Source organism: Strongylocentrotus purpuratus, unplaced genomic scaffold (genome assembly GCF_000002235.5).
Source record: "Strongylocentrotus purpuratus isolate Spur 01 unplaced genomic scaffold, Spur_5.0 spur5_scaffold_8, whole genome shotgun sequence".
Classification (NCBI taxonomy): Eukaryota; Metazoa; Echinodermata; class Echinoidea; order Camarodonta; family Strongylocentrotidae; genus Strongylocentrotus; species Strongylocentrotus purpuratus.
In genome coordinates this window covers 13090583-13117101 of record NW_022145614.1, presented here as the reverse complement: position 1 = coordinate 13117101, position 26519 = coordinate 13090583, and the positions used below count along the sequence as shown (strand labels likewise).

General features: G+C 38.3%; 3 protein-coding genes across 3 annotated transcripts; 2 read left to right on the top strand and 1 right to left on the bottom strand.

Moving 5' to 3' along the window:
• Nucleotides 1-1378: 1378 nt before the first annotated feature.
• On the bottom strand, nucleotides 1379-8299 carry LOC115918375 (gamma-aminobutyric acid receptor-associated protein-like 2). Its single transcript, XM_030975637.1, has 3 exons — nucleotides 8275-8299; nucleotides 7546-7774; nucleotides 1379-1478 (listed from the first exon to the last, which is right to left on the bottom strand). The coding sequence occupies exons 1-3, from the start codon at nucleotides 8297-8299 to the stop codon at nucleotides 1379-1381; spliced, it is 354 nt and encodes a 117-aa protein (XP_030831497.1).
• Nucleotides 8300-8396: 97 nt separating this feature from the next.
• On the top strand, nucleotides 8397-12485 carry LOC100892091 (uncharacterized protein K02A2.6-like). Its single transcript, XM_003723448.2, has one exon. The coding sequence runs from the start codon at nucleotides 8397-8399 to the stop codon at nucleotides 12483-12485; it is 4089 nt and encodes a 1362-aa protein (XP_003723496.2).
• Nucleotides 12486-16674: 4189 nt separating this feature from the next.
• Nucleotides 16675-25912, top strand: LOC755465 (transmembrane protein 231). The gene is made up of 7 exons (XM_030975757.1): nucleotides 16675-16851; nucleotides 19504-19670; nucleotides 20673-20801; nucleotides 21426-21569; nucleotides 22151-22232; nucleotides 22796-22901; nucleotides 23928-25912. The coding sequence occupies exons 1-7, from the start codon at nucleotides 16713-16715 to the stop codon at nucleotides 24100-24102; spliced, it is 942 nt and encodes a 313-aa protein (XP_030831617.1). The 5' UTR covers nucleotides 16675-16712; the 3' UTR covers nucleotides 24103-25912.
• The last annotated feature ends 607 nt before the right edge of the window (nucleotides 25913-26519 follow it).

Below are 26519 nucleotides of genomic sequence, written 5' to 3'. Positions count from 1 at the left end.
AGGCATTGTTTGCTATATAGAGGGCGCAAGTAGGTATAAGTAGTGCAGTGGGGCTTAAGATTACAGGCATGGTTTTTGTCTTGCACTGGACTTGTATATTTAACCGTAAATTGATATGTGCTTTATCCACACACCATTTCTACACTTCATGGTACTCCTTGCAGCTATTCACCTCACCTACCATCCCAGTTTAGCTTCCCGAGTGAGCTGCTAAAGGAAAAACTCCATCAAGTACACCATAATAAGCACATATGTACACCCCCTGTATTACATTGCAGATAGCAGTACTACGGGTACAGAGGTAAATACTGTAAAAAATAGGTACCATCGAAACTAATATCAAAACAAAACTTGACAGAAATCATCAAAACCAATGCCCTTCCTCCATTCCCCTGAACATCAAAAACCACACAATAAAAATAAAGCAAATTTATACTTGCTGCTTGCAGATATGATCTGTTTTTTAAATAACGCCATAAATATTAAATGTTCATGTCTCGTCCTATCAATGTCTTCATTTCAATTGCGATGAATTCATCCTGGACTACCAATCTCAAAATCTACAACATGATCACCTGTAAATCTCAGTAATGTTTGGTCAATGCTTTGGTTTCAAGAATGAAAATCAATGAAGTTTGGTCCAAATTTAAAGTTAAACGGGATTATTCTCAGACGAGCACAGTGGGATAGTACATATAAGCAGCGCAGGAAAATGAAGAATTCTTTGCAGGCTTCAAGACAAATATCCTACAATGCAGACAGTAGTAACTGGTGTACCGTGCACAATCATATATACTGTAACTGGTAATTGGTCGGCTTAGGGGCAGGTCACATATTGTCTGTTTGGAGTCACAAGGGCATTAAATCTGTGTTACAGTATTATGCCATGTGAGTTAACACTATTGTGACTCCAGACAGATTATATCACTGAAAATGATAACAATAACTATACACGTAATAAAGTTTATGCAAACAAAGGAATCAGATCTGAGATAAATGCTCATTAGCATAAAGAAAGAAAATATGTACATGTGCATGTACATTGTACCTTTTTGACAGAGATGGGTGTTATCGTTATCATCATTGGAGATATATGTGAACAGCCTTCCAGCATCAGGGACCTGTCCTCAAATATATAGTCTTCTGTTATAAAGTCTTTTGGTTAAATAGATGAAGCAAAGCAGTACATAGCAATGTGCCCCCATGGGCATCGATCTCCATATAGCTTCATTTCATAATACTTCTGCTTTCTTTCAAAACAGAGTCATCGAGTTCTCATTCTCAATTTTCAGTCAGTCACCGTGGTTTCAGTATCAGGAGTTGCTAGGTGGGGCTCCTCCGGCCGGGCCATGGCAAGAGTGCATCCTGGCCCGGGGGCTCATAGTGGCGTAGCCCCAAAGGTGTTCTCCCCGCTGTAGGCGACGTAGAGGAATCCGTCTGCGTCTCTGTGTTCCTGGTAGATGTGACCCATTGTGGCACTGTGCATGGATGGGTGGGAGAGAGACAAGAAGAGATTGACAGAGATGAACGTAAACGTACAGTAGTTATTAAAACTCTACAAAATACTTAACTAGTAATACTATAAAAAATATAAATATATAGGTATATATAGCTGCACTTTGTCATATAAGAAAGAGTACCGCCCTCCCCCCTCTCTCCTTCTTCATTCAAAGACACACGCATGGATAACTGCCCCCTCCTCCCCCCCCCCCCCCAAAATGCTTCTTCTCTCGGACAACTCTTCCCCTAGAACAACTGCCACCCCCCCCCCAAAAAAAAAAAAAAAAAAAAAAATTACTACGGTACTTCTCTTGGACAATTATTCCCCTAGGACAACTACATGTACCGCCTTACTGTTTTACCCTCAGAAATAAGTACCTAGGGGTTCAGTAGGGAGTAGGGGGTACGGGGGTGTCCAGATGGTACATGTAGGTGCCTTAGTATTGTACTTATTTTTCCCCTTCACATCATCAACCTTTACAAAAATGATGTAGAAAAATGGAGAAAGTGAAAACAAAATCCGCCCATTTATTTTGCAAATCTTCATGACTTTGTGATCATGAAAGAAAACCGGACCTGGGCTTAAGTATATAAATGTACATCTTATACCCACATACATGTACATCATACAATGTATGTGTATGTACCTTAAAGTCCCAAAACAATGCCTATTTATGTGCCATAGAAAAATACATGGAAGTGAGTACAATGAAATTGAAACAAATTATTTCCAATAGTTTCACAAAAATTTGCATATTAACTCTTCAATTATGTGATTTCCAGCATGTGACTAGCCAGGAAACGAGGATTACCTATCCACAAACCACAAAGAAAAGTCAGTGATACTTTGTGTACAAAATATATCCTATCGACGTCGTATCAAATGACCAATCAGTGTACATGTAATATGAAGATCTGTGTCAGACTGTATCAGCCAGCAGAGTTGCCAAAATTTAATCACCTAATTCATGGCACATGATTTGATGCTAAAGATAACCAGCAAGAACTCATTAAACTTGTATACGTTTTGGTTCCTCTTTTTAAGATTCAACCATTTTTCTTAAAATTAAGATTTTGCTTACACCATTCAACACTAACTGGCGCCCACAACACATGGCCGCCCCAAATCTCAGGTCTGGACCCCTTAACTTTAAAAATAAGCACATGGGGCACATGTATACAGACTCTAAAAACTCTAAAAGCCAGACCCCCTTTGTTACAGTTGTATTTATAAAGTTCAAAATGCAAAAAAATGTACTTTTTCATGGCTGGTTAACTTTGATGTATACACATACAGTAGGAAGACACAAAACTATTGTCATGAGTCAATTGAAGACAAATTACTGCTAAAGCTTGGTATGATTGTAACAAAGCATAGCTTTGACAACATTTAAGCCTACTTGTTTGCTTATCATTCTCAATCTAAAGTAATATTTGATATTACCATGACTACAATCAGTCTTGTTCCTCTTTCTGACTCATATCAAAATGTAACTTTTATCCTGTCACTGATCCACAAGTACACTGCATGTCTCTTTAAAAACGTTTCTTCTTGACTCCTTCTGAGAGGCACATACATGTACACATGGATTTTATTTTTTAATTCTTATCCCTTTTTGTATAATCTCTTTTCAATAGATGTATACTGTTTATTAATTTTATTAGATTGTATGATATACATGTATCATAACAATTAACTGCTGATGACTACAATACATGTACAGTACTATGCACAATCTACATGTACTCGTCAGTTAATTGATTTTTTAAAACTAAGTTTACTTCAGGTATACAAAGTTTTGGTTTAGCAATAAAATCTATACTTTGAACATTTATAGTTATTTATATGTGGCTGTTGTAATACAGCATTTAGCACACACATTGTACATGAAGCAAGCCTATATAAACATTAATTTATAGCCTTGTGATGTATTACTCTGCATAGTTTTAATGCCACCATATAGGCTACATAACATTGTGTGTCAATTATGAATTTACAATATTTTGAGGAGTCAGATCATTCATTGTCTTTGTTTTTTTGTTCATTTTTTCTTTGTTGCAACTTTATCATAAAAGAAGGCCATGAATATCACATTTCTGTTACAGGTATATCTAGTTATCTACCTATATTAATTTAATAGTGTAGTATACCACTGTACAAATATGTTTTGCAAGTACATGTTCAACCAGACAAATCAGGAACTAACTCCAAAAAAAGTCCAAGAGTTCATGACATCTGAAGAGTGTTCGGTTGGGTGTAACTGCACAGAACTGCATGATACTAGGGAAATTCCCATGCTGACTCACTAATGTGTGACTCAAATTGCCCAATTCTTAGAGTGAATAGCTTGTTTTCATTCAGACTACATGTGATCATGATTATGTTTCATTGTGATATGAGTCATTGTTGGGATATTTACTTCTGATTCTGCCATTCTTTATCTCTTTTATTCATTTTCTATGTAAATGTACATGTCTCATGTTTTTCTCTCTCTCCCACTCTCTTTACCTACCTACATGTAGATCTCTAAAGTTATTAGTGTAAAGTATCATTTTCAAAGACTACAGGTTGTACATTGTACTTTAAGTCAAATTATCATGTTTAGACTTCCAAATTTTTCGAGCATTGCAACCTACATCAGTTAGATATAATTTCTGTGTACTTTTGTTTTTCTTCATTTACATATTATGGAGGATTTGTTAAAATGTATTGAGTATAAAGAGGCAACCCCCCTCCCTCCCTCGATCCCTCTGTTCCTATCCATTTTTTCTTCTCCAGTCTTGCTCTCCATACAGTAAGATACATTGTTCATGCAGGCCTTCATCAATCATGAAATATTGATGTACTGTATAATCAACAAGACAAATATGGTGTGTTTGTGTTTTATCAATTGTAATACTACCGGTACTTCAGGCCTCTCTACATACAATACATACACTGTATTGCTAACACATGTATTGCTAACATATGTTTTGCTTGTTTGTCTCACTGTTTCTATCAACTTAGTTTTGCTTCTAGTTTCAACTCACTGGTATCGAATCATGAGAGTTATCATCATTAATTGAATTTTTTTATTTTTTTTTAAATGGTGATGCCAATTAGTTTCTCCCATGATCATGGCCAGCGCTCAAAATACACGGGGGCGATGGGCGATTCGCCCCCGTGAGCTCCATAATCGCCCCCATCAGGTTGTCCATGGGGGCGATTGCAAAATTAAAAATCGCCCCCGTGGAATTATAAAATAAAGATTTTCAGCGAATTGAATAATATTGAAAAGGATGCAATTCAAAGTTGTACTCGATAATTCTCACTTAACATATTTTCTCTCTCTCTCTCTCTCTCTCTCTCTCTCCCTGTCTTGCATAAAGAAAATATGAAAATAATATTTTGCCTTGATTAAGAAAAATTGAAAATTTCATCAGCATTAAACAGGGAGAAGGAAAGGGGAGGAAATTAATCAAAACAAACATTGAAGAATCCAATTCAGTGTTCTTTCGTGATGCATAAGAATGAAAGTACATTAAAAGGTGAAATAATAAATTGAAGTGCGATGATAAATCAATTCTTTGACGTTGATTGATTGAATAAAATTTTTTTTTTTACTTCTTCCTCAATTTTCCTTCCCTTTATCTCCTCTTTTCCTTTTTTCTTTCCATTTCCTTCCTTCCTTCTCTCTTATTTTGTTTTATTGGGGGGAGGCAACAGCCTGGGAGGCAAGGCCCTTTCGCCTCCCCCCCCCCCCCCCGATCTCCTTCTTCCCCCTTTTCTTTTCTTCTTCCTCTTCTTTCTTTCCCTTTCTCTCCTCTTTCCCTTTCCCTCTTTTCCTTGTCTCTCTCTGTCTCTCTCTGTCTCTCTCTTTTGCGGAAGGGGGGGGGGGCAAGGCCCGCTCACCCTCGCTGGATCCGCGCCTGCATCTACCTTAAACGTTAGACCCTAATAATGGATCTAGAAGATTGATTGACCTGGTCTCAGTGACGGGTAAACTTTTTTTTCTCAATTACTTGGTCTAACCATGAAAGCCATCTAATTTTACTTTAGATTTTCAAACAGTAACAGTTACGACCTAAATTAGGCCTAAGGCCAAGAGCTGTACTCTACATTTTAATAACAAATTAATGTTAACGTTAGACTTAACTTAAACTGTTGTTTCTCTGTGATACAAGAGGGAAAGGAACGCTTCTTTTTTCAAAAAAAAGAAAGAAGAAAATTCCCCTTTTTGTCCCCCTTCTTTTTTCCCAGGGGGGAGGGGGCGGCCCCCCACCCCCCTAGATCCGCCACTGATCACGGGGATAAAAGTATACAGCTATGTAACAAGTAAATTTCTAAGAGGGAGAATGCCGACTTAAATAAATGATAATGATAAAATACCAAGGAATTTAGGAGTTTCATGGGTACCAATCCAATGGAAATTTGTATTAAATGTCCCCGTCAGCACTAAAAGAGCCCCCCTGAGAAGGTTCACGGGGGCTATTTTTTTTTGGAAGAGCCCCCGTGGACAAAAATTGAATTTGAGCCCTGATCATGGCACTCATATACGTGTACAAGTCTATTTTGTATAACTTCTTACATGACAAATATTTTACCTACTTTTTGGCATTTAAGCCATTAGGTGTAGCAAGGATTTTAACAAAATAATATTAGCATGGGAAAAAAAAAAATCTCTATTACATGTACATATATGTACTAACGTAGTATACAATAATTTCAATCTTAGAGCCCCCACATTTGTTGCCGAGTATATTTGAAAAATAAGAAGTAAAGTGGGAAGTGAATTCTTATCTTAAAGACATATAAGCATTTATATTTGAGTGTTTTTTTTTACTAACTGTAGTGGGGCATACACATTTACATTGTAGCTACTTGTATTAAAAAGGAGTGCGTACTGCTTCACCATGTACATGTACCTCGATAATCTATTTCTTTTTTCTTCTTTTCTAAAATTGTCATATAATCTTAAAGGAACTATACTATATGGATATTCTAATCAGTTCTATTTCTTTTTACTTCTATTAACCCTTATTCTACCATCAGAGCAATATTGCACAGATACTTTCAAGCACTAATCACACTTGTCTAGTAACATAGGCCTTTATATATTTATATAAGCATTTACAGTTTAATGAAAAAAAAAAATGTAAGCCTAAAGCTTTATCTGCTATCACTAATCTGGTTGCACATCGGTATTCAGTAACAAATTAATGAATGAGTCACTGGTCAACACTACAGCTAATTTGTATAATGTACAGGTAACAGGCTTGATCTAATTATCAGAATGGGGGAGGAGAGGGGGTAGGTGCATGGCAAGGATGAGATTGACTTGAAGCATACATGCACTTAAAGGAGACATCAGGGCCCCGTCTTACAAAGAGTTGATATTAATCACAACTTATCTATGTACATTGTACATAAGAGATAGGAGACTGCATACATGTACTTTAGATTGATTTGTATCAATCACAACTTTTTGTAAAATGAGGCCCTGGAGGTAACTCCTTTACAACTGATTTTTCATATATAACTCCCCGTAGATATTATAACTGATTAAACTGAAGTTACTGAACCACTCGATTAGTAGAGGACTCAGACAATGGGTTAGTCCCTTTATAACAGAGATGTAAAGTCTACTCTAATGTGCTCCAGAATATTCAAGGAGGTGTTGTGGTGTAGTGGTTCATTCACTTGACTCTCTCAATTCAAGGGTTGAAGGTTTTAATCACATCCCGGGACTAACGTCCTATGGGAAGACATTAAACCACTTTTGCCACTCTCCACCCATGTGTTAGGATGCAAAAATCATTGTGAGCATCTGTTAAATGGCGCCTGGCTAGAATGCTCCCTAGTGAGTCGAGAATGTGCATACCGGTACGTTGTGTGCGAGCAACCCTAAATCAAAAGACAGGTGTAATGATATATCTGTAAAGCGCTAAGACTATTTAAAGAGACATCGTCAAAGTATTATGGACCATATAAACCCACAATATTATTATTATCATTTATAACCAACCTCTGACAGACAAGATGGGATTCTATCCCTTGCTAACTACCTTGATTGTGGGAGTACTTTGCCGACAAATAAAAAGATGGCTTTCTCGGCAGGCAACTGTATCCTCTTCCTGATGATCCACATGAACTGAGCCACCGTGATGTCGGCAGGAATCAGGAATTTCCTCTTGTCGATGTCCGGGACCTGGGACTTTGGCGCTTTCTGGACGATGACGGGTATCCTCTCGGGATACTTGACTCGGATCTTGGAGGACTCTGACGTCCTGTGGTCTGGATTAGGAAGAAAAACAACTTTAGAATCCTTTGATCGATCACCACAAAAGCTGACCAGACGTCCCTTGATCGAACAATGATTCGTAATGATGCTAAATCAAAAGTCAAGACTTACACAATGTATGTTTCTTTACTTACTTTACTTTACTTTAATCCATTAATGTTGGTAGGACAGGGCCTGTTCATTGATCGATTAAGTTCCTTTACGTCAATACTTAAGTTTGTTGTGATTTCATGTCGAGGCGTGTGTGTGTGTGGCCTATTTTAACTCTAATCTTAAACTTTGCTGTAACCCTTACCCTTCACGTATGCTTCAATCGCATATGTACATAACCCTTTTGGTAGGTGTAGTATTCTAAGATACCATAGAATGCGGAATCAGAAATGAGCTGCTAGATTCAGCAGCATAAGAATACACGTGAAGAATGGAAGCTGAATAAAGTACCATGTTGAGTTCAAACTTGATTCATCTGCTTGTCTTATTCGAGTTATCTCACATACACATCTAACAGTAGCAACCATGTTAGTATGTTACACTGGCGACGAGGATGCTTGTAGACAAAACGGATTGTGAAATGCTCTAGTTTGATTTTTACTAGCTGACTGCTAACTTTTCGCCATGGCATCGCAAGGCATGCCGAGCTTACCGTGTTTCGACCCAACGTCGGATCCCACGTCTCTTCTCGTGCGGTGGGAACGTTGGCTACGCAGATTCGAGGGAGCTATGGTCGGGTTTGGCATAACTGATTTCAAGCGCCAGAAAGCTCTTTTACTTCATTTTGGAGGAGAAGCACTCCAAGATATATTTGAGACTCTCGACACTGATAACCAGCAGCAGCGAACGGTGGATTCTCAGCAAACAGACCCGCCAAGTCAGTCTCAACTAGATGAACGTGAGTACACAGCAGCTAAATGTGCCCTCACAAACTATTTCACTCCGAAGAAGAACATTCTATATGAAAGCATTGTATTTAGGCGTACAACCCAGCAAGCCGATGAGTCAGTCGATCAGTATTGCACACGCCTTAGGCAGATAGCAACCAAATGTGAATTTGGTAACCTTGACAGAGAGCTCAAAACTCAGATCATCGAAGGCTGTAATTCTGACCAGCTAAGACGCAAAGCCCTGGAGAGGGATATGTCCTTGACCGATCTCCTTGAACTTGCTAGATCATTATCGCTATCTGCTTCCAGAGCTGCAGAAGTCGGGCGTGAAAGATCTGGTAGTGCTAGTGTCAACAAAGTCTTCACACGCCATGAGCGCACACCAAATCGCAGACAAACTTTCAAGACTTCTCAGTCCAGACATCTGTCTAATAATGCAAAGCAGTGTTTCTACTGTGGAGGCGAGTATCCCCATCAGAATGAATGCCCAGCTAGAGGACAGAAATGTCGTAATTGTGGGATACTTGATCACTTTGCAAAAGTTTGTAAGTCACGGAAGCAAGCCCATAACTCCAAGTCTGTCAGAGGTCAAGTTAGCGAATTGACCACGAGTAATGCTGCAGGCGATACAGAGGAATATGGGAGAGACTGCGAATATACTTTTGGCATCAAGCAAGTGAAAGGAAAACGACCCCGTGTCTCCATGACACTTGAAGACACCGACATTAGTATGCTCGTCGACACAGGGTCAACCGTCAATGTAATAACGGACACCTGTTATCAGCGGCTGACAAAGCACCCAACACTAGACCAGAGTAATAAAGTACGTGTTTATGCGTACGGCAGCAAGACTCCTCTCAAGGTTCGTGGAACTTTCGAAACCGAATTGACCTTCAGAGACAACACCGCTCAAACAACCTTCTACGTGGTCTACGGAGATTCTGATAATCTGTTGAGTTGTGACACTTCAGAATCGCTAGGCATCGTCAAGCTCACATATGCCGTAACAGCTGACGACATGTCATCAAGCTATGCCGACCTCTTCAACGGGCTAGGAAAACTCAAGGACGTGAAGTGTAAACTTCACATTGACGAAACTGTAAAGCCAGTAGTCCAGCCCCATCGCAGGATTCCATTCCACGTTCGCAAACAGACAGAAAAGGAACTGCAGCGTCTCCTTGATTTGGATATCATTGAACGGGTTGGTGGTGAGCCAACACCTTGGGTTTCGCCGATTCTAATTGTCAAAAAACCCAAGAGTCCAAATCAGATCCGCATCTGCGTGGATATGCGTGCTCCTAACAAAGCTATTCAGAGAGAACGCCATTTGACCCCCACTATCGACGAGATCATCGCGAAAGTAAATGGAGCTCGACACTTCGCGAAGTTGGATCTCAACGCTGGTTACCACCAGATAGAGCTCGCTGAAGAGTCGCGTTATGTAACTGTCTTTTCTACTCATGTTGGCCTGTTCAGATATAAGCGACTCAACTTCGGAGTCAATTCCGCAGCAGAGGTGTTTCAGCAGATGATACAAACCACCCTCAGTGGTCTTGATGGAGTTCTGAATATCAGCGACGATATTCTAGTGTATGGCCGTACACCAGAGGAACTCAACGACAGGCTTGAACAATGCCTGAAGCGACTGCAAGACCATCACCTCACTCTCAACAAGAACAAATGCGAATTCCGCAAGGAAAGGATGGAATTTTTCGGCCATGTTCTGAGCGCTGAAGGAGTATCACCTGACCCCAAGAAAGTACAGGCCATCATCAATGCGTCGAATCCATCAAACGTTCAGGAGGTGCGCAGTCTTCTGGGACTAATTAACTACTGCGGACGATTCATCCCCGATCTTGCGACGCTGTCTGCTCCTCTACGCAATCTTACGAGAGAGGAGGTAGAGTGGCAGTGGACAGGAGATCACCAGAAAGCCATGACTAACGTGAAACAGTGCCTTGCAGCAGGATGCACGAATGCGTTCTACGACCCAGACAAAAATACTCAACTACTCGTAGATGCCAGCCCAGTTGGCATCGGTGCTGTGCTGGCACAGAAAAGCAGAGATGGAGAGCCCTCCGTAGTCGCATTAGCCAGCAGATCTCTTACGCCAGTAGAACAGCGGTATTCACAGATAGAGAGGGAGGCCCTGGCGATAACCTGGGGCATTCAGCACTTCCATCTCTATCTTTACGGAAACACATTCGAAGCTGTCACCGACCACAAGCCTCTGGTGACTATATTTAACAACGCTCATAGCAAGCCTCCGACGCGAATTGAGAGATGGATCCTCAAAATTCAAGAATACGACTTCACTGTCGTGTATGAGCCTGGAAAGTCTAACCCAGCAGACTACCTGTCCCGCCATCCGCTGCCGACTACTGAGCGCACAAGCCGCGAAGAGAAGGCGGCAGAGCAACATATCAACTTCGTGAGCGTGAATGCAGTACCAAAGTCAATGAAGCTAAGCGAAATCCAAGATGCGACTAAACAAGACGTCGCGTTGAGTCTTTGTATGCAAGCTCTCAGATCGCGAAATTGGAAAGAAGTGATAGAAACCACTTCATCTTCAGATGTAGCGAGATGCCTTCAGAGTTTCTACAATGTTCGCGACCAGTTGTCAATCGCACCCAGTGATGATTTTGTGTTACGCGGAAATTGCATTGTCATCCCACAATCCCTATGTGATCGCGTAATTGAGATTGCACATGAAGGCCATCAAGGCGTCGTGAAAACCAAGCAACTTCTGAGAGAAAAAGTGTGGTTTCCTGGAATTGATCGCATAGTTGAGCGTAAAATAAGTCAGTGTTTACCATGCCAGGCCACGACAGTAGGGCCAAGTCCTCGTGCACCACTTCAAATGTCTGACCTGCCGAATGGTCCTTGGGAAGAAGTAAGTGTAGATTTCGCTGATTTGCCCTCTGGAGATCATCTTTTAGTGATTATTGATGATTATAGTCGATACCCAGTTGTAGAAGTCGTATCGTCGACGTCAGGGAAAGCTACAATTCCAAAGCTCGATAAAGTTTTCTCATTGTTTGGAGTCCCGCAGATTGTAAAATCCGATAATGGTCCGCCATTCAACGGCGATGAGTTTAAGCAGTTCGCAGAATACCTAGGCTTCACCCATCGCAAGATAACGCCGCGATGGCCACGTGCAAATGGTGAGGTAGAGCGGTTTATGCGCACGTTGAAGAAAGTCCTCCGCACTGCACATGCCGAATCCAAATCGTGGAGGCAAGAGCTACATCGATTTCTTCGCAACTATCGCGCAACACCACACACAACCACAGCACAACCTCCGGCAACAATAATGTTCTCGAGACCTATGCGCACACGCCTGCCAGAGATATCACGTGAAGGAAGCGACTCAGAGCTACGCGAACGCGACAAAGCAAAGAAAAACACCATGAAAGCTGATGCTGAACGCCACATGTCGTTCAGACGTGTTCCCCTCTGTATAGGAGACACGGTTCTAGTGAAGCGTGAAGGGTATGTTACTAAAACAATGACACCCTATGAGCTAGAGCCATTGGTAGTCACCGATGTCAAAGGCTCGATGGTCACAGCAAGTCGTGGATCACAAAAGATAACACGCAACACGTCTTTCTTCAAAGCCTTGAAGGAATACCTCCCAGCTGAACCAGTTTTTGTAGAAACCGAACAAGAGCAAACAGAACAATTCAGTGCTCCTGATGACTTGTCAGATGACAATGAACAAACCAATCCGACTACCCCTAACGTTGAGAGGTATTCGAGCCGTACTCGAAACCCTCCAGCTTACTTGAAAGACTACGTAACCAAAGTTAAGGTCAAGAAGTAGCGTGATACATGTTAAGACTACATGTTAAGACTAACATTCATCAAAAGTGTTAAGTAATGATACGACATCATCCATCTTATTTTGTTAATCATTTATGTGTAATGTGTATGCAACAACAGTCTGTAATAAAACAGAGATATTCAATAGTTTTAAGTTATAAATATGTACTCTTGATGTTTTACTACTTTGCAGCACGAAAGCCTGTACGGTACTTACACACTATACAAACTAAAGGAAACGTTTTCGTTTTAAAGCATATAATAGCAAGTCAGCTATTGTCACAGTCCTAGTCTTTGCTGTTTTAGTTTTTAGTTTTGACAAATCATTGCATGCCTTTTGGGCGTACTGACAAACTACAACAGTATGTGTAAGTGATCTTATAATAATAAGCTGTTTACATTGTATTCAATTGTTTAGCCATTTTATAATAATAGGCTGTTTACATTGTATTCAATAGTTTAGCCATTTTAGTGTTTAGTTATTCAAAATGTTTAACTTTTGACTCGTGTTTTCAAACACAATCCATGTTTGTTTTCAGGGCTGCATGCTGTTGTAAAGTTTTAAAGTTATACCATTCAAAGTCGTTCAGGGTTGATAAGGAAAACTTTGTATTTGAAGAAACTTACTCTGAAAGTAAGTCTCCAAAGTGTTCGATCCTTAGTGTATATAAGTGTACATAGTTTCACACATTCAATTAGGGCGATCATGAGAAATACGCCTGATAGTCGTTGCCACACATACAAATGTTACATAGGAAAGAAAACAGTTCACACAGCAAGTGAAAACATTGTTCTGGTTAAATTTAAAGAAGATTTAATTTCAGTTTTATGTCACAATATGCTTTCTCATTGTAATGCATGTTTTCAAATAACATGGGGAGGGATGTAGTATTCTAAGATACCATAGAATGCGGAATCAGAAATGAGCTGCTAGATTCAGCAGCATAAGAATACACGTGAAGAATGGAAGCTGAATAAAGTACCATGTTGAGTTCAAACTTGATTCATCTGCTTGTCTTATTCGAGTTATCTCACATACACATCTAACAGTAGCAACCATGTTAGTATGTTACAGTAGGGTGTTCTAAAGTGAGCTGGAAGAAAAGTACAATGAATATGTTATCATAAAATGTTATCATCAAATGGCATCATAGTATGTACATGTACATTGTAGTATGTCTAAATGCAGTGCTTTGTTTACAAGGAATATCAATAATATATTTTAACACGTAAAGTTTGATCATGATGGTAGTAATTAATATATTTAAATATGTATTTTCTTTAGTAGACTAAAAGAAACAGTCCATTTCATTTTGGAATATCATATATTCCGCTGAGAATATATAATATGTTGATGTCTGGCTCCACTGAATCCTGTTGGAGGGATCCTTAAAAAAAGGCTTAAATTAACTTAAAACTCCTCCTAATAATAATATTATGTTGTTGCTGTATTATATTCTCCAAACATTATTTTATTGCATAGATCTAGATCTAGATGGATTTGCCAGGACCAGACATGCAATATCTCCATACTCATGATCATGATGTAGGCTACATCATGTAGATAGAGCACATCCACACAACTGAATGTTGTAAACTTCTATTTAAAAAAAAAATCTTCATTATCTGTACTACTGCAGTGTATGTATATTATTAAGACGATCTAGTTTACTTTAGAAAATCAGTCACTAATGAACGTGGCGTACAAACAAAGTGAATATGTTTCATCATTATTATCATGCTTAAAACAATAAACCAAAATTGTTATTCAATGACAACGACATGGACAAAGCTCAATTCACCTTCCGAATGCTCCTCTTTGAATTCCCACTTCATTTTCAGTTTTTGCACGGAAATCCCCTGTTCAAAAAGCAAGCGATCACCGATCAGACACACGAATGATCCCGGCTAGAAGATATTGCTTAATTTCACTATCAATATAACAGAAATGACGCAAATTTTCCGCTAGTATCAACCAAATATTGAAATAAGATTGCCTCAGCTCAGTTCGGGTCAGAATTCTCTGTTGTGTTTACAATAATTCATTGCACAATACAGCTGTACTGAGAGATCCACTTCCGTGTCAGCGTCATCTTGTGATAGCGTCATTGTTTATTTCGGCGCGTCGCACGTATGACTTGTGAATATTCATATATAGCTAATAAATATTCATTACTTCGTCTACTTCTCCATTTCAGCCCGTTTCAATTTCTTCTTTTCAATGTTGATATAATTATGTTTGTTTTGTTTTTACATCTAATAATAATCTGACGACATCTAGACAATTGGGTTCACTAAAATAAAAATGAATCAATATTTTGCAATTTCACCTCTTTTTGAGCCCCTGCTATATCCATGTAGACGTACAAGTGAGATTGAATCATAGTTTGTGTTGAAATTGACCCAATGGCATTTGTATATACATAAAATTATCAAAACAAAATCCTCTCATCTCAAATTTTCAACGAATCCAGACGAGAATTAGTATTCATGTTGGCTTTTGTTATTGCCAGCCAAAATTATTGAATGCAAGTATTTTAACAATGTCCGACCGAGTAATAACATAATTTGTGTGAACTTTGCAGTTTGAATCATGATTGAGTTTATGTTTTGTTTTTGGGGTTAATTATACGTTTAAAACAAATCTCATTCGCATGCTCTTCAATGACAGCAACAGCACTATAGTAGATGGATCACAAAAGTGAATGGCTGGGTTACGTACGGACCATTGACGCTTGTTAGTTATTTTAATATATACTTCATGCCACGGTAGTGTGTTGTTGTTTCTAAATTCTAATTGATTCAATATTTGCATTTTAGTTCCATCATTCTCAACTAGGATAAATGCAATGACATTATTTTTAATGTAGACTATACTAGAGTAATTAAGGCCCGTGTCAAATTTTCAACTATTTTCAATGATAATAATACATTGCCGATTCAACTTTAACTTGCCAGAAAGAGTAGGTAGTATTGGTAATTCGTTTTATTACAATGGCATAAAAAAATGGAATTCCCTTCCTAATGACATAAAGAAAATAGAAAACTTTGCTCATTTTAAGAGGAAATTAAAGAAACACCTAACATTTGAGAGTCAGAGAAGAGAAGCGAATGACATGTTATATGATTTTAATTTTATTCTTCTGCCGGTTCATACCTTTTCATTTTGTGTATACTTATGTTTTTTGTATACGTTATAGAAATTGTACATCATTATTTTCCTCTTCCTCCTCCTACTCTTTTTCTCATTCTCCTTCTTGTATTCTTTTGCATATTATCATTTATATCATCATTTTAATGTTGTTATTATTTTTATTATCATTATTATCTTTAATAAGTTTTTCTTTTTTTTGCTTTTTCTTATCGGTCTGTAAATATTACTATTTTAACTAATTAATTTATTGTGTACATGTCTGTCGGGCCGGACCCCACTGGAAATCAGCTCTCGAGCTTTCGTGGGTTTTCCTCATTCAAGCTGACTTAATTTTAAACTGTTAGTTGTATATTGTTGTATGTTGGAAGCTTGGCGAATCAAAAATCAATCAATCAATCAATCAACTATAAATCTAAACGAGTCTAGTTTGCTATATACACGAAGAGGTAAATGTTTAAACATTTGATCATTTCAAAAGAAAGATCATAGGATATGCAAAACTTGTGTAACAAACACTTCATGCAAATATTATATCTCACTTTATTTATGCTAAATTTCTTTCCCCCCTATTTTTCCCTTTAAAATCCCACATTTAAGGAATAACTGACAGGATAAGTGGGCTATAAAAATAATAATGAAAAAAATAATAATAATACGAAGTCTTAGAACCACCCAATTAAAGACAGGGACCATGTGAGGAGGAAGGGGGTTGGGGGGGGGGGGTATGGCCAAAAGATCAGTGTTTCACACTCAAATATATATATTTTTGCATTCGGCCTAAATTTTACAAGATGAAAAAAAAAATACTAAGCCCTCGATCTGAATTGGGGGGGTAATGTAGATGGCTTCTCTAACATAGGTTAAGATATTAAGTGGCACAAAATACGGAAGAATAACATATTTTTATGGAACAATCCTGCTCCTAAAGTAAACAATCAATTGCATTCAGTAAGACATGAAGAGTGATGTGAAAATGGTTAAAAGGAGAGGCAACTTGAAAAATGAATATTAAGTAGCAATGACGTCATGATGAATATTCATATTCAAATACCTTAGCAGCCGACAAGCGTCAAAATGGCGGTTTTGGAGCTCTTTTCGAGCCCCATTCAGTCAAGGTATAATGCCAGTTATTGCACCAAAGCCACCGTATTTGCCATTTTAGCTTTCTTATTTACAGTCATACCACCTTTCTTGATCGCATATAGAAGTGAAGGTGAGTGAAATGTTTTTTTATTGTACGTTTTTAAATCTCAAGTTTCAATGTGTAGACCCACTCGTCCATTTTTGTGTCATGACTTTGTGATCGTGTGTGTGACTGTGAATTTATGCGGCATCAATGAAAAAAAAATAAGAATGAGAATTAAAAAATAGTCATGCACAGTTCATGCATGAGTGTGTTTGTGTAATTGGGATTCAAGGGTGGAAGTCCACTCTTATAATTACCTGGTATTAATAAAAATAGAATACAAGAAACAAATTTTACAGCCTAGAAGTCTAGATCTAGACAGGGCAGGATGTCTGAACGATTTTTCAATTTTCCCTTTTGGATTGTTTTTCATCATTATGAATTAGATCTATGGTTGAATAATTGAAAAATAATAAAAAACACCCATAAGAACACATTTCAAATTTCAAGACTCACCGATGTCTCTATATGAAAAGATATGGTCCCCCAAAATCTAGGTAACATGGGTGTAGACTAAATCCTTACGTAATACAACTCCAGCAAAGCATAGAGAGTCGTAGACAGCAATAACCATCTGATTTGGGTCATTTCTTTAATAAAACTGACATTTGTTGTCATTCCCCAATACAGATGGCAACCCAGAGATCTCGTACCGTGGGGGTAGCTATAGCCCACAATGGCAGCTTTTTGTGTCAAAACATTTTCTCCCCGATTTTCTTTATTTAGATCTAATTTTCTGATTTCTAAATCAGATGTAAATTAGGTCGGTATGTCATTTGTCCTAATTACAGTTATCAAAATTTGATAACTTAATATTAAATACGTAATTTACGGACTTACTTATATGAATTATCCAATTTGTATCTCAGATCCGCGAAGCAGTACGTTCATGCATTCGAAATATTACCCGGCGGCCGATATATTTCCGGGTCCACCTACCAAAACATAGCCAAATGGCCAATCAGAGCACTCGTTTCGTGGGAGTTCGTTGGTCAAGCTGGGCCGACTCGTACGTAGCTACGGTAGCTATTGGACGTTCGAAAAGAAAAAATGAATATTCATCAACTAAAACCAAGACGGATAATGTTGACGACGAGACTTTCTCGGATTAATCATTAATTTAGGATCTAAATGAGCAAGCTATCGTAAGTCAAATAAGCTATATATATGTTATTTTTAATTTGTGTTGTAATTGCAGCAGTTATGAGGATGTAAAGAGTGAAAATCTCGTTGCATATCTCATTCATCGCGGTCCGGTCGAACCGAACCATTTGTTCCGTACAGTGCCTCACAGAAAGAGGTCCCCAGACTTCAGTCTCTATAATCGGAGGTCTAGTGGAGCCAGACGTAGTCTCAGTGGAACAACCGACGATTAGAGAGACTGAAGTTTTCGGTCTAAGAGAGTCGTAGACCGAAAGCTTCAGTCTCTATAATCGTCAGCTGTTCCACTGAGACTACGTCTGGCTCCACTAGACCTCCGGTTATAGAGACTGAACGATCGCCTATACCATCGTATGTTGAAGATATCACGGCTAGATTTTAGCCGCTAGGCCCCTCCCACAAACATGACAAACTTGCCACGGCCGTATTGTTATGCCCCCAAAATCCCCCAAAATGTCATTTTACCTCGTCCATATCCAATTTTAAATTAGGCCTAGGCTATAATACATCAGTTCCACTTACTAACTTGATTGAAATAATCCGTTTAATGGTCCCTTTTAAGGAAATTATGGGTCAAAATTGACATCCATGTTGAAAATCTTGCAAGCCGTGTTAAACTCTCGCTGCCGTCAATCTCATCCCTTCTAGTCTACGCCGAAGGCAAAATGATTATGAAGGAAAAACTGTGATAACGCCATTACGAACGTGTAGATGGCGCACAGTTTTTGGTACTTTGGGAGTTTTGGAGTTTGGTACAGTGGTGTTTGAAATGTTGAGAATCAAAAGCACAGCTTTTACTACACAGCCAGGATAGTGATGCTCCTATGTGTGCGTAATACCTATTGTGCAGGGGGGGATGAATGAATAGATCATCCCCCCCTGAACAATGGGTATTACGTAAGGATTTACGCCCATGATAGGGAATATTCATCCAATTTTTGTCCAGAATGGTTTTTTTACCGGTACACGCCGACTTATAATTTTTGCTCAACAGCTGCATTAGGCAATATGCAAAAAGTGTGGGAAGGGTATTTTCAAACTGAAATCGTATGTGATCCCTTGGGGCTAGCGAAAAAATAAGCACATCAACATGTTCCTTACGACTTGAACTAAATCCCTTGGGGATCGATTCTCAAAAGCGGGAAATCTCTGAGTTACCATATTGGGAACAACATTTAAATTGCTGTTTTGACCAAGATATAAGAAATCTGAAATGACACCCCTTTGGAAATATGGAGATTAATCTGCTCTTTCATATGACACCTCATTTATTGAGTATCTTCTCAGGATCACAACAAATAAAGGTTTGAATTTCAATTTATTTTTCAAAACGTTGACCAATTTTGCATGGTCGCCCAATGCACATAGACTGCATAGGGATGTGTGCAATGTCTATATCATCCAACCACATTAACTTTTGCATCCTACCGGTTACCCATTTAGCACCTGGGTGGAGAGTGGCAAATGTTCATCAAGGCATTTCTCATGCCTTTATTTGTTCCTATCCACCCCATACAGGTTTTTGGATCAAGGAAGCCTTTTACAGGGAGCAGCCCGATGTGAAGTTCAAGCATCAGATTCTCCTAGTCCTGCACACTGATTCTCAGATTGGTTACGTCACCTGGAGTACATACCTCAACTTCAATCTCCTGGAACAAGCCAACCTCAGGATACCACTCATTAAGGTCTGCAGACGGTTATATAACACTTTTCATAGGTTGAATCATGGATCTCCAAATAGCCTCCAAATCGCTTCCTTCTAGGTTCAATCCATATAAGCCAGTTCACGGTTGCAGTCTGAGCATGACAGATAAAGGGCATTGCAGAACAAATTGTGAAATACACGGAGACAAAATACTGGATTTGTGCTCATGAAAGTTATGTTATCATTATTCATTTATGCACAAGCAGTGCACTCCATGCTACACAGGTGGAAGTATTCTTTGAAAAGGGGAAACAAAGGCTATTTATGTAGCACCTCCATCGCTGTAGGAGTGATTATGTACAAAGTGGAACCTCTTCATGTTTTGAAGATCTGTGGATATTTGGGGTCATTTGGGACATGTGCTAACCTTGAACTGGTCTATGGAGTGAACTATTTGGAGCTTCATGAAATGACTGACCAATCAGAAGCAACTTCTGGTGACATAACTATGTCTCTGAACTAGCTATGGTTTTTGTTGTTGTTGTGTGTTTTTTTTTGGGGGGGGGGGGGTTGGGGTGGGTTATATAGCTACACTATTTTTAACAGTTTTATATCTGTTGAATATAATTTTTGTGTGAATCAAATTACCAGAATTTCCTATTGGTTTATTATTCCTTCATTCAAGCCATGTGTATGTTATTTGCAGTGTTGTGAACTGAAATGCAAACAAAATTTTGCCAAATGTGGTAAAAATTGTAACCAAAGAATTTATTTCAAATCATGATGGTTTTCCCCTGTTGATATATTGCTTAAAAGATATAAACAGTTTGGACAATCTAAAAAAAGAGGAAATTCACCCTTTGCAGATAGCGAAAGAAATATACATTGCTTCACAAAAGCAAAATAAATATCGACATGAACATGTGCAGGTATATATCGCTTCCACTTTTTATCCTCGTTTAATTTGTCTACCTCTCTCTTTGTCTCTTTTTCTCCCTCTATTTCTCTATGTATCACCCTCTCCTTTTCTTGATGGATGCAGTCGAGAGAAGAAGATTCTAACCGAGACGGAAAGAACGATAAGTTCCTCTTCTCCATTGAGGTACCTGTGCTGGACACAGAGAAGGTGCTTGGAGCTCAAGTCATTTTCATATTTGACTACAGGCTATATGTGAGTATGAGAGTTTTTTAATCCTTTACTTTAACGCCCCACTGCACTACTTATAGCTACTTGCGCCCTCTATATGGCAAACGATGCCTGGTCTCCCATGATCCCCTTTTTCTTATGTTAATTGAGAGCTGACTTGATGAGATAACCACCTGTCATGACCTTGTTGGGAGGTCTAATCTATCTTGACTAAACTAGTGCAGACAGACTTTAAACTGTGCTTGTATGTATTAGTGAAAGAATCAAACCTGTATTTGACTGAGAACATACATTGTAGGTGATCCAAGCATCATCCAGCTCAAAACCACCAATACATTGTATATAGAACTGACAATACTTGTCATCAGTGGCAAATGACAGTTGTTGTTAAAAGCTACTGAAATCCTTGCTTCTGATTGGTTATCAGCAGATTTGTCACTGTTTTTGTCATTTGTCACTGTTTTTGTCATTTGTCATTGAAAAAAGGCTTTGTGAAACAGGCGCCTGGTCAGAGAGATTGGTCAGTGCATTCTTGTTGTCCATAACCTCAAAGTCCCTAAGGCCTTGTAATAAAAATGGATGATGATTTAAAGAAATACAAGTAATTAGGTACCATATGATGTTTTGCCCTTTCTTCTTTCAATGCAGAGATTCAGTGATGTTAGAATGGAATCCATGGCGTATGTGAGTCATACCTCTGCCATGCCAGGTGCTGAGCTGAATGTGGATGGAGATCTCAGTCTTAGACTCAAACAGCCTTTGGCCCACAAGGGATATGACACAAGATATAATGTAAGCTCAATAGAATGCTACTGCCTTTGGCTATCAAGCTTGAAAAGGGATAGTTCCATACACTGAAGATGATAATGTTACTTGGACGAAATACCTGGTCAGTGGTCACTTATCAAACGATATTTTGTTATGAGGATTTCAATGACATGTGGTTAATTTTTTGTATAGATGGCGAGTTGGTGTCAATGTCATGGAATGGCTTTGAAATTGCTCCTTAGTTATGATGATATCTGCTTTTCTATAAAAGATTTTTTTTTTTAATGTGATATGTCAAGATTTGTAGTTATTGTTATTGAGAAATAAAATGTACATTTTCCTCTCCTAAAGATTAATACCCCCCCCCCCCGATGGTTAGGGATGTTTTTTGTTTCCCCTTACATTGTATAACAAATTATTGAACAATTTGTCATGGCTTTCTCGACAACGCCAAAATGTTGAATATTGACTGTAATCAAGTCTTTACTATTTGCTGATCAAAACAACCATAATTACATGCAAGGCAATTTTATCTTGTATTTGCTTTTAGTTATTTTCATATGTTTTTTCACATAGAAATAATAAATTCATTCTTTTTTTCTCAGGATCCCATTATTGACTCAACCAGTGTATTTGCAGAAGATTATTCATTTAGCAAGATCTTTTCCTCATATCAACAGAGAAACAGTGAGTAAACTTATGGCAAGCAGTGTAACCCAAGTGTTAAGCATAATATATGACTGTAATTCTATATATCGATTCTAATGCAAACTAAAGATTCAATGAATAAGTATCCAATTTTTTGTTTGTATACCATGTAGAGTGTGTGTGTTATTGGGTTTTTACAGACGTGTATCAATCAGATATGCTTATTTCATCTGGGGACTGACCTTTAAACGTCACCATCCGAAAGACGTGATGTAGATAGTAGATAGATGCATTTTATTAAATTATGTTGTTATTTTCCTGCCTATTTCATATACCCGGTATTGTTCTCAATTTATTCCTTATACATTGAATTTCTCCCTCGTCTCGCTCTCTGATTTCGCTCTCTCTACCCTATCTCCTTCCCCTCTCACCTCTGCCTCTCTGTTTCCTTCTCTCTGTCCCTCCCTCCCTCTCTCCCCTCTCCCTCTGTGTCCCTCCCTCTTCCCCTCTTCCTTTCCTCCCCTCTCCTTCCCTCTCCTTATCCCCCCTCTCCTTGCCCCCTTTCCTTGCCCCCCCCCCTCTCTCTCTCTCTCTCCTCCTAGTCTCCACACGTTTTGAGTGCGACTACCCAGTATGGTTAACAGGCAGAGGAACCGGCCAGCCTTTCATCATCAAAGGAACCATTTACTATCCAGAAGAGACCATTGTATATCCTTTTGAAACTCAAATGTGTGCATCATTTATTATTTACGAGAACAAAAAGGGCACAGAGAGACATGTTATAAAACAGAGAATGAGATAATGTCTTCTGTATAAACCAGAAGCTTTTGCAAAGAGCACAAATTCAGTGCTGTAATTCATTCATTTTCTAGCATGAAGCTCTTGCCATTCTTGGGAACAGTTTGCAAACATTTTGTGCATTCAAAAGGTTTCAGTTTACAGTTTACAGTATACATGTATGTAGTTTACTCTTTCAGATTGTCCATTATTCAATAAATGTACTTTAAATAAATCCACTGGTTGAATTGTTTATTTGTTAGTCCATTAGTGTAGTGATGTAGTGGTTCTTTCACTGTGACACAGTTTCAGAAAGTTATTTTTAGTGCAGTTTGCACAAATAGCCATGGGATTTAAATTCTGATTCTCTAAATATTCCCATTTGTGATACCTTTTTTCAGATCGAATTACATCTATGTACTTCGAAACATTTCAGTCACAGATAATGGAAGGAGTGGTCAAAATGCAAACCTTACTTAAAGCCCCACTGCACTACTTATAGCTACTTGCGCCCTCTATATAGCAAACAATGCCTAATCGGTGACCATTGGTCCTCCATGATCCTCTTTTTTTTATGTTAAGTGAGAGCTGATTTGATGAGATAACCACCTGTCAGTGACCTTGTAGGGTGATCTAATCCCTCCTGGAAACTAGTACAGATGGGCTTTAAATTACTCCCATCAAGCCATTGTCTACTGGACCGGGGTCTATGGAAAAGGAAACTTTCCGAGTAGCGAACCAGTTAAATGTAGAACAATAAATAGAATATGAATCACATTTTTTCAAAAAGCTTGATTAATTTCATTGCTATGTGCAGTCAGCTATAACAATGAGTTGATTGATGCAGCATAACTGCTTATGAATTTACGATGACAAATTATTAATGAGCGAGTAATTTGAAAAATGTCAAGAAAATATGAGTTGTACAATCATTTGTTTTCCTTAATTCCAGTGAACGTATGTTCCAGGTTTCTGGCAGGTCATCAAGTTTGGTTGGATCCAGTACCTCTCTGTGTTATTCCTCTTTATATTTTTGATGGAGCGAGTCAAGACGTTTGTCTTCGAGAACCAGATCGTCAACACCATCGTCCATCATCCGGTCCCACAGACGTATAAGAATCACTTCACGTGATCATTATACAGGTGTATATCGAGGGGCCAGTGACACAAAGACGTAACTCAATTTTGGCCACATTTTGAGAAAAAGTGGTTTAAGTGTCACTGAGCACTTGGGCCGCAAGGAGATAAGTCTATGTTTTACTACCTATTGACTTCAATGGGGTGTTGGATGGAGTTAAGCCTTTGTGTTTCCTGGAAAGCCCACATTTTTTTGAACATTTTGATATCAAATACTCATTTTGGCAAAATATGGAGTTACTTCTTTGTGTCACTGAACCCACGATATAGTGTTTAAACACCATCATCAAAATTTGTTTAGTTCTATCTTAAAATTTGTGATGGAGGTGATCAAGATGTTTGTCCTTGGGAAGTAGATCATTAACTTAGTGGCAGTTACATTTTTCTCACATCCTGGAGTTTTGTCTGAAGTTGCTACTTGGGCCACTACCAATAAACATGACGCAAAACTCACCTCAGGATTGTGTTTCTTCTCAGTGCAAGTTTTTGCAGTGTAAATGCTAGCTCTCAAAACACTGACTTGTGAATTATTCCAGTTTTTGGTCACATGTTATGGCATGCAGAGCATCGACAACTGGCACATGCGAACAACTCACACACACAGCAAACATGCTTCATGAATATGGGCCCAGATCACCAACAACATTATTCATGTTACAGTTCCAGAGGCTCCCAAAGTGTACTTTTTCATCAAGTTTGTCATACCCATAACCCTTCATTAATAAATCTTTTTATCATTGCAATATATGTAACTGACATTGTAAGGTTCTAACATTGTTGTGACATTGTCAACAGTTTATTTATGGCTTCAATCATTTAGATCCATCAATGGAGTGTGTCTTCATTAGACAATGACACCGATTGCTTAAAATGGCAAGGCAAAATATTTTACTTATTGCCTATCCAAATTTTAAATTGAGCATGGAAAAAATCATTTCAATGGTGAACTAACTCAAAGTGTTAGATGATAAAATGCAAAACTAATTTTTCTAGCTTGATCATCAACAAAAATGATACATCTAATGTCTGCATTTTCTGTCATTTCATCCCACCTATAACAAATGTACCATGAAACCAAAGGAAGAGGATTTGTTTTTTATGTGAAGTTTTCAGAATGTTACCATGTAAGATTATTTTGTATGTACATGTATTATGGTGGCTCCCCCTAACCTACCACCTCCAGACATCTATCCCCAAGGACAATAATTACCCCCAGAAAATATACTTCTTAAAAAATATCGTAGGACAATTATTCCAGACAACTACGTCAGACAACTCCCCCCCCCCCCCTTATGGAATTTACCCCTATAGACAACTACCTACAGGGTAATTGAAATATGGAGTAATTTTTCTGGAGGGTAATTATCCTAGGAACTAGTTTTCCGTGGTCTAGATTTCCAGGGGGGGGGGGGGGGTGATAGCCCAGGGTAGTTTTTGAAGTTAATAAAATGCTATACCTTCTGCAGACAATCATTTGGGAAGGGATCCTGGGACTTCACATTATGATGTATTGCCAGTGTTGGTAAAAAAAAAAAAAAAAAAAACCTGAAGCAGACTACACGCTGCACACATATTTGAATAGCAATGTATTTTACAAAGTTTTAATACTGCAGTAACAGTTTGAGAATTAGTACAATGAAGTTGTTTTTGATCTCCGATCTCTTAATTTAGAAATGTAAATAGTGTACAAAGAAAGGGTGTAAATATCTTTTATAATATTATGTACATCGTTTGTAAATCATGTAATTTCACCTTGCCGTTGATTAAATTATTGATAAAAAGAGAAATTTTACACTTGCTACATACTTCTACATACTTCTACATAATACTGCTCTGTTTCTACATGTTTGGGTTGTGTACCTGGAAGAAGAGGAATACAAGAGAGAGAGAGAGAGAGAGAGAGAGAGAGAGAAAGAAGCGAAAAAGAGAGGGGGAGCGAGGGGGAGAGAGAAACAGAACAAATCTTATTTGCTGAATTAATTAATTCTGCAATGATTTGATCTAACGTGGAAATATAGAGTGTAATAAAAGGGGTGAATATTGTGTTCTTAAACCCCCAAATTCAAGAAGAGTTTTGCGCAACTAACTTGTCATTTTATTTTGTCTATTAATGCTCTGTCAGCATAAAGTATACATTGCAACTTAAAGGTACTATGTCCCATTTGCAGGCCAACAAAAATGAAAAGGTTAAATTCCAACGGCATTTTAAAGATAATACTAATTTAGAACTTCCCTCAGAACAAAAATGCTCGAAAATGTCTCTACGTTTTGTGCTGCGCAAAGATTCAATCAGTTTAATTTGGCCATTACTAGAAGTGGGCTATTGATTTAGACAAATGCTAATGTAGTCTTTTCAGCTCATTTTATGTATGTTATTACCAAAGAAAAAAAGAAGTCGGTTAGTCACGGCTG